Genomic DNA, 14,307 nt, shown 5'->3' on the forward strand with positions numbered 1-14,307 from the left:
CACCTCTGGTTGTAAGTCAAGGACTATCTGTAACCAGCAGCAGCTAAAAGAATTGCTCATGCTGTAATAAAGCAATCCTGGTAGACTCTTTTGGGGCACAAAACGGAGAACCCCACGTAAGCCGGCTGTGGAATCTGACCTCACCTCCATTGAGTATTGTTTGCCATCAATCTGATGCTCTGAACCCTTTTTCAAGGCACCGTCTCCCCAGTGAAAGTGAAAGGATTTGGCTTTATAGACGTCGGGAAGGCCGAGACCAGAGAGATGGAGACCATCTCCCAGAGTTACATCAACTACCGATTAAAGAGAGAAGAAATTAATGGAAATTATTATTATTATTATTATTATTATTATTATTATTATTATTATTTATTAGATTTGTATGCCGCCCCTCTCCGAAGACTCGGAGTGGCTCCCAACAACAAAACAGAATACAAATCCAGTGTGTCTTTCCTAGAGAATTTCTAAGTCATCCACAAAGGAAAGAGCTAGAACATCATTACTCAACTTGATGTGAGAAATGCTTGGTTTTCTCTCCCTCCTTGAGTAATACGCTTGCAAATTACAAGTGTGCAAAAACAAACATCAAAAGATAATCAGTGTATGGTTAGTTGCATCCCTTCATAACCAACATTCGTTTGCTCAATGCTGTAGGAGTAAATCCATCAGTAAAGTCAATAGCTCTTCAATATTAAATTCAGCCCCTACACGCACTTACATAGTTTTTCCTTGGCAACATTTTAGATCCTCCCCCCCCCAAAAAATATGTCAGAGTCTTCCATCCAAACTCACTAATCATTTCATTCACGCTAGGACAAAATCGCTAATTTTTGAAGAGCAGTACAGAGAAATTCTACACTGAAGCAATTCCTGACATGAATATAGCTGTAGCCAATATCGGGTTCCTACCAGTATGGATGAGGATGCTGCATTGGTAGTAAAACTGGAGCTGCGCGTATAACTTTGTGTCTGCGGCATGCGCATGCGCATGCATGTGAGATTTTGCTTCCGCACATGCATAGGAAGCAAAACCTCAGGCGATTTTTTGCTTCTGTGTATGCGCAGAAGCAAAGAAACCCACCAAAACCTCACAAACTTGTGTGTCCCCTCGCAAGATTTTGGTTCTTGTGCATGTGCAGAAGCAAAATCACACTTGGATGCAAGAATGTGCACAGGCTGGAGACGTAGCACTCGTAGCAGTAGTAATAGTAAGCCTGCCTGGCTAGAGCCAGGGGATCGTGGAATTTCTAATCTACTATTATTATTACTATTACTACTGTTACTACTGTTACTACTGTTACTACTGTTACTACTGTTACTACTGTTACTACTATTACTACTATTACTACTATTACTACTATTACTACTATTACTACTATTACTACTATTACTACTATTACTATTACTATTACTATTACTATTACTTACTTGCTTACTTACTTACTTAATTTATTAAATTTATATGCCGCCCTTCTCCGAAGACTCGGGGTGGCTCACAACATATAAAAAACAGCATACATCAAGATAAAAATAAGTTAAAAGTAAGAGTTACATTTAAACAAGAACTAAAAAGCCTAATTAACATGCATATTATTATTATTATTATTATTATTATTATTATTATTATTATTATTATTGTCATCATCGTCGTCGTCATCATCATCATCATCATCAATACAACACAGCAAATGGGATCACTATGCTGGAATAATAATAATAATGATGATGATGAAGATGATGATGAAGATGATGATGATGATGATGATGATGATGATGATAATAATAATAATAATAATAATAATAATAATAATAATAATAATAATAGACTTATATGCCACCCCGTTCTGGGGACCTGGGGCGGCCCACAAAATCCCATTCAGCAAACTTACTATATATTCATTGGCCCGGGGGATAGAGTCTAATGACCCCAAGCTTGGCGATATAAGTGAATCTTTAAACTCTTATGGAAGGCGGACAGGGTGGGGGCAACACAAATCTCTGGGGGGAGTTGATTCCAGAGTGCTGGGGCTCCCACGGAGAAGGCTTTTCCCATAGGTTCCGCCAAGTAACATTGTCGAGTTGACGGGACCTGGAGAAAGCTGACCCTGTGGGACCTAACCAGTCACTGGGATTCATGCAGCAGGAGGTGGTCCCGTAAGTAATCTGGTCCCATGCCATGTAGAGCTTTATAGGTCCTAACCAACATTTTGAATTGAGTCCGGAAACCAATTAGCAACCAATGCAGACCGCAGATATTCTTAATAAAATTGCTGTAAAAAGAACACAGTAACTCACCTGTTTTCCCAGTATTCTGGATTTCCAGAAGCTTTTTGGGATTGTCATAACCAACAAGATCCATAGCACCCAGAGCAAGGTTGCGGGGAGAGGCTCTATGAACAATGTTGATTGGTGACTGTCTCTTGCCATTGCAACGACCAAGAGATATCCAAGATTGAGGACCTTCCCACCAATCCCCCCAAAAAGAGATAGTCATTAGACTTGAAGTGCCAAAGAAATGTATGTATGTATGTGTATATATTTTTGCTGATAATGAAAAGGAAGGGAGACTACTATAGATCTATTTCAGGCTTATCTGCCTTCATCAGGTAGCCACACCCTTTTACTGGGATTTGAACCTGAGGCCTCTGCCTTGTAAAATAAATTTAAAAAGGAGCTGTGATGTTCCTTCAATATACCAAAAAAGATCATATCTCTATCTCTATCTATATCATCTATCTATCTATCTGTATGCATACACACACATACACACACACACATATATATACATACAGACATACATACATACATATATGAGGCATATATATATAGATAGATATACAGATAGCTAGATAGATATAGATATAGATATAGATATAGATATGGATATGGATATGGATATGGATATGGATATGGATATGGATATGGATATGGATATAGATATAGATATAGATATAGATATAGATATAGATATAGATATAGATATAGATTTAGATTTAGATTTAGATTTAGATATAGATACAGTGTTCCTTCAATTTCCGCAGGGGATGCGTTCCAACACTGCCCGCGAAAATCGAATTTCCGCGAAGTAGAGATGCGGAAGTAAATACACTATTTTTGGCTATGAACAGTATCACCAGCCTTCCCTTAACACTTTAACCCCCTAAATTGCAATTTCCCATTCTCTTAGCAACCATTTACTCACCATGTTTATTTATTAAAGTTTATTTAAAAAAATATTTATTAAAGGTGGATGAAAGTTTGGCGATGACATATGATGTCATCGGGCGGGAAAAACCGTGGTATAGGGGGGAAAAACCCACCAAGAATTTTTTAATTAATATTTTTGAAAAACCGTGGTATAGACTTTTCACGAAGTTCGAACCCGCAAAAATCGAGGGAACACTGTATATAGATATAGATACTGTATAGATACAGATACAGATACAGACACACACACACACACACACACACACACATATATCTCACATTTTTTTGCTGAATTATTTTTTTTAAATTAAGGGAGACTAGGATATATATATATATATCTGTCGAATCACCCTTGTATCACCCTGGTATATTGAAGGAGCATCACAGCTTCCTTTTTGCCTCTTGGGCCATTTCCAAGGCAGTTAGTTTATTCATAGACAACAAACTATATTCTGTATGTGTCACATGTATATGGGTGTCTATGCGACGTTTTGGTGAAATCACATTCACCATCATCAGGCTGAAGTTGTTAGCTTCGTGCTAACTAACTTCGACTATAACTATATTCAAGGCAGGATGAAGCTAATAACTTCAGCCTGATGATGGTGAATGTGATTTCACCGAAACGTCGCATAGACACTCAAAATATTACATGGGGTAAAACCCGAACATACATGTACCTGTGAAAATCTATGAAAACAAATATATATGTGTGTGTGTGTGTGTGTTTGTCACATGTATGTGTATGTATGTATGTATGTATGTATGTATGTATGTATGTATATATATATGTAGATTGTTTCTACGAAAACATATATATATGACGATCTTGGTATATTCGGGTTTCTTCCTGTGTAGGATTTGGAAATTTCTGGCGACATTTCGACGAGGTCCCACTCGTCATCTTCAGGCTGGTGTTTCTGTCCTTGTTCTAGGGCGAACACTGCGAGACCTGAGCTGCCTTCCTTCTATAAATACTGGTGGCTGGGTGTGGTTTGATGGCTCAGCAATTGCCTGCTGTGTAGAAACTTCCTGGTGAGTCAGTGGGGTAACATCTGGGGTCCTTGATGTAGCTGAGGTATGCTGATTAGTTAATGGTTGTAGATTAGGCGTGATATCCTGAGTAGTTGGAGCTTGCAGGCTGCTTGATTGTTTTGCAATGTGTGTTCTGAGTCTGGTTTCTATGGCTGGGATACGTTTGAGGGCTGGTTTCCAAATTTCTGGTAGGCGGGACGTGTCATCACGTTTATTCATACATATATATGGCCTTGAAATGGCCCTGGGTTGGGCCTAGAGGCAAAAAGGAGCTGTGACGTTCCTTTCATATACCAGGGTGATCCAACAGAAAAAACATATAGCCCCTCCCTGGTACAGAGCTGAAGAGATCAGATCACACACACACATATATAAAAGTAGATGGAATCTAGCTTTCCCAAAAGCTACTATCTCTGCTGGCTATCCTGCTCATAGTTAGCAAATCATATGAACAGGATTTTCTTTTTCTTTTTACTACAAAGTAAAGCCAGAGGTGGGATTCAGCCGGTTTAGGCAAGCCAGTTGTTCTGACCATCAGCTGAGAACAAACCAGTTATCTCCAACTTTCAGCTGGCCCACCCACCTGCCCCTGCTCTATATCTATCTATATTTTGTTCATTTGAAGCACAGCTGGTAGGCGCAACAGTTTGCTACGCATCAGCTGTTTCACTCACTAGGGCTAGTAGAAGGTAACTTTTATTGATGTTTTCAAATGGGATGTGTGCGCTTTGTTATACCAGTTGAAGCCAACCACTGAATAAACCCATGGAATGAAATACATTTGGAAAGCTGAGCTTTGGAATTTAAATGCAATGGATGATCTCAGATGGAAACTAAGTATGATCTAGGTTGGGGATCAAAAGGAAAAATATCTGTTTTTCTTACCACAGTGTGGTTCCACGTAACACCAGGATGCTACAAAGGAAAGAGATATAGGGTGAGTCAGGCTTAAACTGCGATCCCAAGACAGTTTTTGGAACTAGGGTGTCTTTAAGTTATACAGTATTGAAAAATTCAAAATGGCTGCCATTATAATCAATATGTTTTGGACTGCACTCGACTGCAGGAAATACGACTTCAGTAACTGAGAAGTTGGTGCATGGAACTCAGTACCAGACTTTGTAACCAGGGGTGGGCTGCTGCCCGGATGGGGGGACGACACAGTGGGGTAGCGAAAATGGAACTCCACCCCAGAGTGCCCAATTTCCACTGAAAGATGTTGAAAGAAAATGCAGGGCATCCAGCATAAGCCACGCCCACAGTGGGGTAGTAAAACTTTTGGTAGCCCTTTACTGCTCCTAACCAGGGGTGGGCTACGAGCTGGAATGCTAAATTGCGCTCGCTGCCGCGGCTCGTAAGTTCTTGTGGGACCAGCGCGATTTTGCTGCTGTGCCTGTGTAGCAAAATCGCACACGGAGCCACAGGTAAAACTTCGCTAAAACACAGGCACAATTTTGCTTCCTCCACAGGTGCAGCAACAAAATCGCACTGGTCCCACAAGAACCTACGAGCCGTAGCGGTGAACGCAATTTAGCGTTCCGGCTCGTAGTCCATCGCTGCTCCTATCCCCCAAAACGTTACCCTTAGACTATCCACTATTGATCTCTCCTAATTCCTAAGAGGTCAGTAAGGGGTTTGCACAGTGAAGGGCTATCAAATTTTTTACTACCACACTGTGGGCGTGGCTTATGCAGGACACCCTGCATTTTCTTTCAACATCTTTCATGCAAATTGGGTGCTCTGGGGTGGAGCTCTATTTTCACTACCCTACTGTGTTCCCCCCTGTTCAGGTAGCAGTCCACCCCTGGGCGTGTATAAGTGTACCAGCTTGCCTTCCATCCCCTGTCGTTACTGTTTCTTTATTTTTACTTGTTGCATGTTGCATCACTCTACTAAACAAATAATTCCCTCAACACTGTCAGACTTTCTACTAAATCTGCACTTCTATTCTACTAGTTTTTCTCATCATTCCTATCACCCTTTTCCTCCCAGTTAGGACTGTATGACTGTAACTTGTTGCTTATATCCTAAGATTTTTATTAATATTGCTTCTTCATTGCTTATTTGACCCCTATGACAATCATTAAGTGTCGTACCACATGATTCTTGACAAATGTATATTTTTCTTTTATGTACGCTGAGAGCATATGCACCAAGACAAATTCCTTGTGTGTCCAATCACACTTGGCCAATAAAATTCTATAAAATTCTATTCTATATGAATATTATTACTTGTAATGCTTTTTTCTTTCAACTTTTTGACTTTTACCAGTTTCATGTATTTAATTACTATTGACAAAACAAAACAAAAAAAACCACCTCTGAGTAGATAAAAAGAAGGAGAAGAACAGGCAGAGTAGAAGGGCAGAGTTAAATGAGTCATCACCCAGAGTCCTTATGTTCTCAAAAATATTTTACAACTTTGGTTGTTTTCTGCATCACTTCACATCAGGGAATGTATGCATCTGTCATTCAGAGACAGCTGCACACTTGTCATGTCATGACTATACAGGTAGTCCTTGACTTACGACTATAACTGAGCCCAAAATTTCTGTCACTTATTGAGACATTTGTTAAGTGAATTTTGCTCCATTTCACGACCTTTTTGGCCATAGTTGTTAAGTGAATCAGGGCAAGTGTTAGGAAGGTTATAAAGGGGGATCACATGACTCCGAGACACTGCAACCGTCATAAATATGAGGAGAAATTTCCTGACAGTTAGAACTGTTAATCAGTGGAATGACGTGCTTCCAGAAGTTGTGAATGCTCCAACACTGGAAGTTTTTAAGAAAAGACTGGATAACCATTTGTCTGAAGTGGTGTACGGTTTCGTGCCTAAGCAGGGAGTTAGACTAGGAGACTTCCAAGGTCCAATCCAATTCTGTTATTCTGTTCTGTTATTTCTCTTCTGTTCTGTTGCCAAGCATCTAAATTTTGACCATGTAACCATGGGAAATCTGCAAATGGTCCTAAGTATGGAAAATGGTCCTAAGACACTTTTTTCAGTGTCGTAATCGCAAATGGTCACTAAATGAACAGTTGTAAGTCAAGGAGCACCTGCTACTTCTGCAAATGTTAACGTCATTTGACTTCCTCTTGACTTCCTCTCAATCAGCATGTTGGAAGTCCATTTCCACACATTTGGGATTTGGGAGTTGTACACGTTGAGCTGTCTGCAATTATCTGCAACCCACAATTGTCCTTCAACCCCTTCACAACATAGTTGTGTGTGCATATCAATGCACAGTTGTGGACAAGCTCAAAATCAAGCTTAATCCCAACCCTTCCTGAATTCTGTTCTATTCTGGTATAAATTTAGGCCTGAATTTAGTTTCTTGTGTATAAACCTAGGCATGAAATCTGAAATGCAACTTAACACCTCCTTCAGATTCTTGTGCCTCTCAACTTGAATGACCAACTTCTGCTATGTATTTTTAATGGCCTCCGAACAAAACCAAACTGATTTATTTTCCCAAGTGATCTCCTATCTAGCATTTCTTGTTAGCTTTCAAAAGTTGATTAGCCAAATCCATCCAAAGAGGATTTAGTGGAAAGGATGTTCTGGCTTTCCGCTGCCCCATTCCTCCCCATTAAGAGCTTCCTAAATAGGGTGGCATTACCTTCAGAAACAGTAGAACATTCACTTGGAAGCCAATAGACCATCGTAAGGGTTGTGAGTATCTTGAGAAAATCCATGGGACTGGATTTTGTCCGTCTATGAGGAAAAATGCAGGACAATTGGTTAATCCACAAAGCAAGCATTTTAGTAATAAAAGCCCTGGTGGCATAATAGTTACAACGCAGTATTGCAGGCAAACTCCACCCACAGCCTAGAGTTTGATCCTTACAGGCTCAAAGTTGATTCAGCCTTCCAACCTTCCAAGGTCAGTAAAATGAGGACATAGGTTGTTGGGGTCAATATACTGATACTGTAAAATGCCCAGGCAGTTGTAAAGCACAATGGGGCAGCATATAAGTCTAAGTGCTATGGATATGATGACAAGAAGGCTGAACGATCAAGAAGAATCTGACTTTTATATTATCTGGAACAAAGTCTATACATGGATAGATAAGAATAAAGTTGAATATAAGGTTATGAAAACTGTATGAATATAATCAAATGTTGCTGATATTTTAACTTGTTGCTATTGTTGTTGGTTTTTCTTTTTTTTAAATCAATTTAACTCTAAGTATATTAGAATATGTAAACAAAATTCTTCTATTCAATTAGAATATGATTTTGACTTAAAGACTTGAGATCTTATCCTTTTTTCTGTATTAAAAATTGACTTCAAGAAAAGAGGGATAACTGTAACCCCTACTATGTGTTTAAATGTTTGTAAGTTTGTATGTCTTTTTATTGAAAATTAATAAAGTTTTTGAAAAAAAAGTCTAAGTGCTATTATAATTAAAAGTAGAGGTATATGGACCAGTGTTTCTTTTTTCTAGCCAACTTGAGGATGTGTGAACTCCCAGTAGTAGTAGTAGTAGTAGTAGTAGTAGTAGTAGTAGTAGTAGTAATAATAATAATAATAATAATAATAATAATAATAATACTATTATATAATACTGGGATAAACAAATGGTAGTAGCAATACTAGCAGTATAATAAGAATAGTACTATATATGTATAATAATATAATTACTTCCATGAGACCTTCAACATGGAACAGGATTGGGGCAACAAAGCAGAATATAGATTATAAATATAGATATATAGACATATAGACCTTCATACCTGTACCCGTGAAAATCTACAAAACCAAAGATAGACATAGAGATATATAGACATATAGATTAGCCATCTATATGTCTAACTAGCTATCTATATGTCTATATATCTATATATCTACTGTATGTCTTCATCCATCCATCCATCCATCCATCCATCCATCCATCCAGCCAGCCAGCCATCCATCCATCCATCCATCCATCCATCCATCCATCCATCCATCCATCCATCCATCCATCCATCTATCTATCTATCTATCTATCTATCTATCTATCTATCTATCTATCTATCCCAGAAATTTATGTATTTATTTATGAGAACCTAAGCATGAGCTGATTTTGTTCAAAAGAAAAACCAAGGCTCAGTCATGATTAATCATAACTATCATCGTATAAAGCAGACATTATATCAAGCTTATGAACATAAATTTGGTAAACTTAATGGCTGAACAATTTGCTGTATTCTTTCCTGCAGTTGTTTTAAATCTTTAACATTAAAATTATTTCAAGTTACTCCCCATAGCGATGCTGAGTGTTAGAATCTTTTAAAAACAGGATTAATGGTAACTGATTGGAATTGTTCTTTGCAATTGTTGGTTGTCTTTTAAAATATGAAAGAAACTTCATGGACTGCTGATGCAGCTATAAACAAAAAGGATGTGTATAAACAATATAGGATGTACACATAATCAGTTGTCATGGCCCAATGTTCAGTTCTGGCACCAGAATGGTCAAATAAACACCCGAGTGATTTTTGGGTGTAGTAGTTTGGTTGCCAAATTTTGAAAGAGGTAATCTATGATTGAGTGCATAACATCACACACATATATTTGCATAGGGCACCACAAGCCACAATCAACTTCCACAGTGCAAAGAAAACATTTATATAACAACAAAGAACGTGTGATGATGAGACCATTGATAAGAAGCTGTTGTACATGTTGCAACAGAGGAGAGATTTCTGCCCACACCAAAAAGTTTGTATAAGCTGAAACTTTAAAAAAAACACACACACAAGGCTAAGCGTTACGATATGATGAACAATAACTGTGCTGAGAATTAACTTACAGATCTCAAGATATGATAACAAACATATGAGACAAATTCACAGGAAACCAAATCATCACTTTCTAAATGAAGCTTCTCTTTTTCGGATATCATTGTGCTCTCAACATTGTTATGTTCAGAATAAGCTACAGGAAGGCTGAGATTGTTTCCATGTCTTATTTGATAGCAGTGTTTCAATATTTGAGGAGTCGCCACGAAGAAAAAGGTGGTCAACCTATTTGGCAAAGCACCAGAAGACAACACAAGAAACAATGGAAGGAAACTAATCAAGGAGAGCAGCAACCTGGAATTAAGGAGAAACTTCCTAACAGTGAGGATAATTAACCAGTGAAACAGCTTTGCCTTTAGAAGTTGTGGGAGCCCCATCACCAGAGGCTTTCAATGCTGGACATGCATTTGTCTGAAATGGTATAGTGCAGTGATGGAGAACCTTTTTCCCCTCGGGTGCTGAAAGACCATGTGTGTGCACTGTCGCGCATGCGTGAGTGCCCACACCCATAATTCAATGCCCAGGGAGGGCGAAAACAGCTTCCTCTGCCCTCCGGAGGCCCTCTGAAGGCCAGAAATGGTCTATTTCCCAACTTCTGGTGGGCCCAGTAGGCTCATTTTTCACTCTCCCCAGGCTCCAAAGGCTTCCCAGGAGCTGGGGGAGGATAAAAATGCCTTCCCCAACCCCAGGAGGATCTCTGGAAGCCAAAAGTGCCCTCCTAGAGCCTCTGCGCGAGCCAAAAATCAGCTGGCCAGCATACACATGCACATTGGAGCTGACCTAGGGCAACGGCTCGGGTGGCAATAGATATGGCTCCATGTGCCACCTGTGGTACCCATGCCATAGGTTCACCATCACTGGTATAGTGTCTCCCTTAGAACCCGGTTATTCTGTTCTGTTCTGCTATTTCTATACATCAAGGAAGATTTTATACCTCCCTTCCCTTATTTATTTATTATTTATTTTATTGCATTCATGCCTCATTTCTGTATATCAAGGAAGGCTGGATACATTTATTTCCTTTAAGTTTTATCTCACCTTTATTTACCTGAGTTATTGGTAAGAACAATAGATGTGAGACTTAAATGAAGGAACACACTGAAGCAGCAAAAGTTCTAATATTTCTTCCTCCCTCTATTTTCCCCATAACAATAATCCTGCGAAGTGGGTTAGACTGAGAGAGAGAGAGAAAGAAAAGGACTGGCTTGGTTTTCATGTCTAAAGCAGGACTAGAATTCAGAGCATCCTGGTTTCTAGGTCAGCAGCACCGTAACTACTACATCAAACTGGCTGTACATTATTACATCATTCTCAGAATCGGCTATAAAAACTGATGGGTCCATGGAGTGATATTGAGTACCATTTATTTTCTTAGCAAACGTAGAGAATGCAAAGTGCCTTGATCACCACTAAAAATAGCCAGAAATTCAAAATCTTCCCCATTAGTCACAAAATAAAACTCTCACAGCATCAGCTGTCCAGCTTATCCAAATTTCTAACCCATCTTTTGTCGTTTAAAACCCCGCCACTGGAAGGCTCACCTATCCGGCATATGTCTCTTTCTCTCCTGCTGGTAAAGGTGGTAGTGATGATGGTAGAAGCATCCTTCCTTCTTTTTATATGTGTGTCTCTTCCTCTGTATAGGGGTGTGTGTGTGTTGTGTGTGTGTCTGTGTGTGTGTGTGTGGGCATGCAATAAGGTCACCACCCTTTTTGCTAATGGGGCGGGTGGAATTACTTGCAAAGGAGGGTGAGTTACAGTGAAGGAAAGGAAAGAGAAGCAGGTCAGGAAGGCTACAGACTCCTAGCCCGAATACATGTGCAAAGAAGGGATGGGTGAGCAATCAACAGTTACACAATTCTTAGGAAATCATCGTAGCAGAAAGCTGCCTTTTTAGACAAGGACGTAATCTGTGTAGTCTATTCTTTCCTGGTTTTGCTGGGATCCAGGTTTGGATGTAACCACTGTCAGAAAGATCTCCAAGCTCCCCTGCAGATCTATTCTGATTGATTGATTGATTGATTGATTGATTGATAGATACACCGGGGGCCTGCTACCAGCATTATAGAAAGAGGTAGGGTATTTTTCCTTAACTTCTCCTGTTTTAATCTAACGTTAGTTGCTTCCCAGAGACGTTTAAATGGTTTATTTCCACCAGCAATTATAATTTCTAACTTTCTTTATTTGTTTGTTAGAAATGCCTCCTGGGCATTTTTCTCCGAGCAGGCAATGAGAAATCTGGTGCAAAACCATCTTGAGTGTGTGTTCACAGTTCTTTGTATCCTTCTTGGAAGGGAAAGTGGCAAATCACCGGAGCCTTTAAAAGATGCGTGTGTGATATTTCTGTATTGATCTGATTATAGTTAGGTTTCTTTTTTCTGTATTAGTTAGACTTCTATGACAAGAGGAGCAATGGAAGCTCCTTAAGTGTTTAATGTTGTTTGTTCTTGTCTGTCCTTTGAAAAATAATTTAAAAAATTAAAAAAATAAAAAATAAAAGAGGCCACCATTGGGATACACCTTCCTCTTCATCAGCTATTCTTCTAGGAGTCTACATTTACCATTCTTCCTGTGTTATATGTTTAAAATTCTTACTTCCTTTTCAGAAATAACCCAGAAATAGTGCCAAGTCATGCTAGGTTGCCAATTCCTCAGAATGATTTTTAAAAAAAATCATGTGCAACGATGCTTTGGGGTTTTCTAAGGTATTTTTTTAAAAAAAATGTTTTACAGCTTTGAGTGATGTTATCTACAATTGTGGCTTGTAAGGAAAATAAGGAAATAAGGATGCACCCTACAAAGCACCTGATTTTCCCCACGGATAGAATAAAAATCCTGGGGATTATTTCCTTTTCCATTTGGAGTCACAGACTGGATTCTTTTTAGCTTTCAGAGACTTCAAGAATGAGGTTTGAACTGTCAGGAAATCAAGAACTTGGAGTTTCTGTCTGAGCAAGCACTGTACAGGTAGTCCTCGACTTACAACCACAATTGAGCCCCAAATTTATGTTGCTGAGAAATTTGTTCGGTGAGTTTTGCCCCATCTTTACAACTTTTCTTGCCGCAGTTGTTAAGTGAATCACTGCAGTTGTTAAATTAGTAATGCAGTCAGCGTTGACATTCATTTCCCCCCCCCCTACCGGTTCTGTGGGTGTGGCTTGGTGGGCCATTTTTTTTTAGCACCGTCGTAACTTTGAACGGTCACTAAATGAATGGCTAAAAGTGAAGGGCTGCTTGGACTTATCTTTAAGATTAATTCAAATTAAATGTAGATAATATGATTATCCTCCAGTCACTTTTTCCTAATTTCCCTTTTTCTAATGGTATGGTCAGGACATTCTACCCACAGACTTATAATCTTAATTTTAACCTTCCCATTTATGGTCATGGTTTTGCCTTTCCCCACCCAAACATCTTGCAGACATTTCATTACCTAAGTAGGTACTGTCATCAGTTTTACAAGCAGCATTGACGACGTTATCTGGTTAGGTAACGGAACTGGAAGAAAACAGCCAAGCTCAAACAGAACCAATGACCCCTCGGTTCAACTCTGAGTGTGCAAATATCTCTTCCCTCTCTTCCCTTTTCCCATAAATATAAATATGCCTTTGATGTAAGTCACTTTGGACGGTTACTGAGCAGGTTTACTCTGTTATGTTTCTGGACATGGCTTTGTCATCAGTATAAACACGATCAATTTCAGGAGAACCGGTTGGGTCAGGACAGGTAGACAGACCAGCTTTGACCTACATCGTACACTCTTCCTCCCCTTCCCCTATATCCGCGATTGAATGGTGACCCTTCCTCCATTGCTCCAGGACAGGCAAAGCCACCAGAAGTGTAGCTGGTTTCCTCACAATGGAAATAAGAATAATAACAACAACAGTGTTAGAAGAGACCTTGGAGGTCTTCTAGTCCAACCTCCTGCATAGGCAGGAGACCCTACACCACTTCAGGCAAATGGTTATCCAACATATCAGAGCAACCAGAATGATAAAGGGACTAGAAACAAAAACGTACAAGGAAAGATTGCGGGAAGTAGGCATGGATAGTCTAGCAAAGACGAGGTCCAGGGGGGACATAACAGCAATCTTCAAATACTTGAGAGGCTGCTACAGGGAGGAGGGGATCAATTTTCGCGGGTTCGAACTTCGCGAAAAGTCTATACCACGGTTTTTCAAAAATATTAATTAAGAAATACTTCGCAGGTTTTTTTCCTATACCATGGTTTTTCCCACCCGATGACATCATATGTCATCGCCAAACTTTTGTCTGCC

General features: G+C 39.4%; 1 protein-coding gene across 1 annotated transcript in view; it reads right to left on the bottom strand.

Moving 5' to 3' along the window:
* LOC139153484 (carbonic anhydrase 4-like) overlaps positions 1–11,594 on the bottom strand; it is a 29,166-nt gene extending 17,572 nt beyond the window's left edge. Inside the window, exons 1-5 of the mRNA XM_070727461.1 lie at positions 11,572–11,594; positions 7,863–7,957; positions 5,128–5,157; positions 2,296–2,460; positions 145–293 (exon numbers count right to left, since the gene is read on the bottom strand). Coding sequence (XP_070583562.1) covers positions 145–293; positions 2,296–2,460; positions 5,128–5,157; positions 7,863–7,957; positions 11,572–11,582 — 450 coding nt within the window. The 5' untranslated portion in view covers positions 11,583–11,594. The remainder of the gene's footprint in view (positions 1–144; positions 294–2,295; positions 2,461–5,127; positions 5,158–7,862; positions 7,958–11,571) is intronic.
* Between the last annotated feature and the right edge of the window lie 2,713 nt (positions 11,595–14,307).

This window comes from Erythrolamprus reginae, chromosome Z (genome assembly GCF_031021105.1).
Source record: "Erythrolamprus reginae isolate rEryReg1 chromosome Z, rEryReg1.hap1, whole genome shotgun sequence".
NCBI lineage: Eukaryota > Metazoa > Chordata > Lepidosauria > Squamata > Dipsadidae > Erythrolamprus > Erythrolamprus reginae.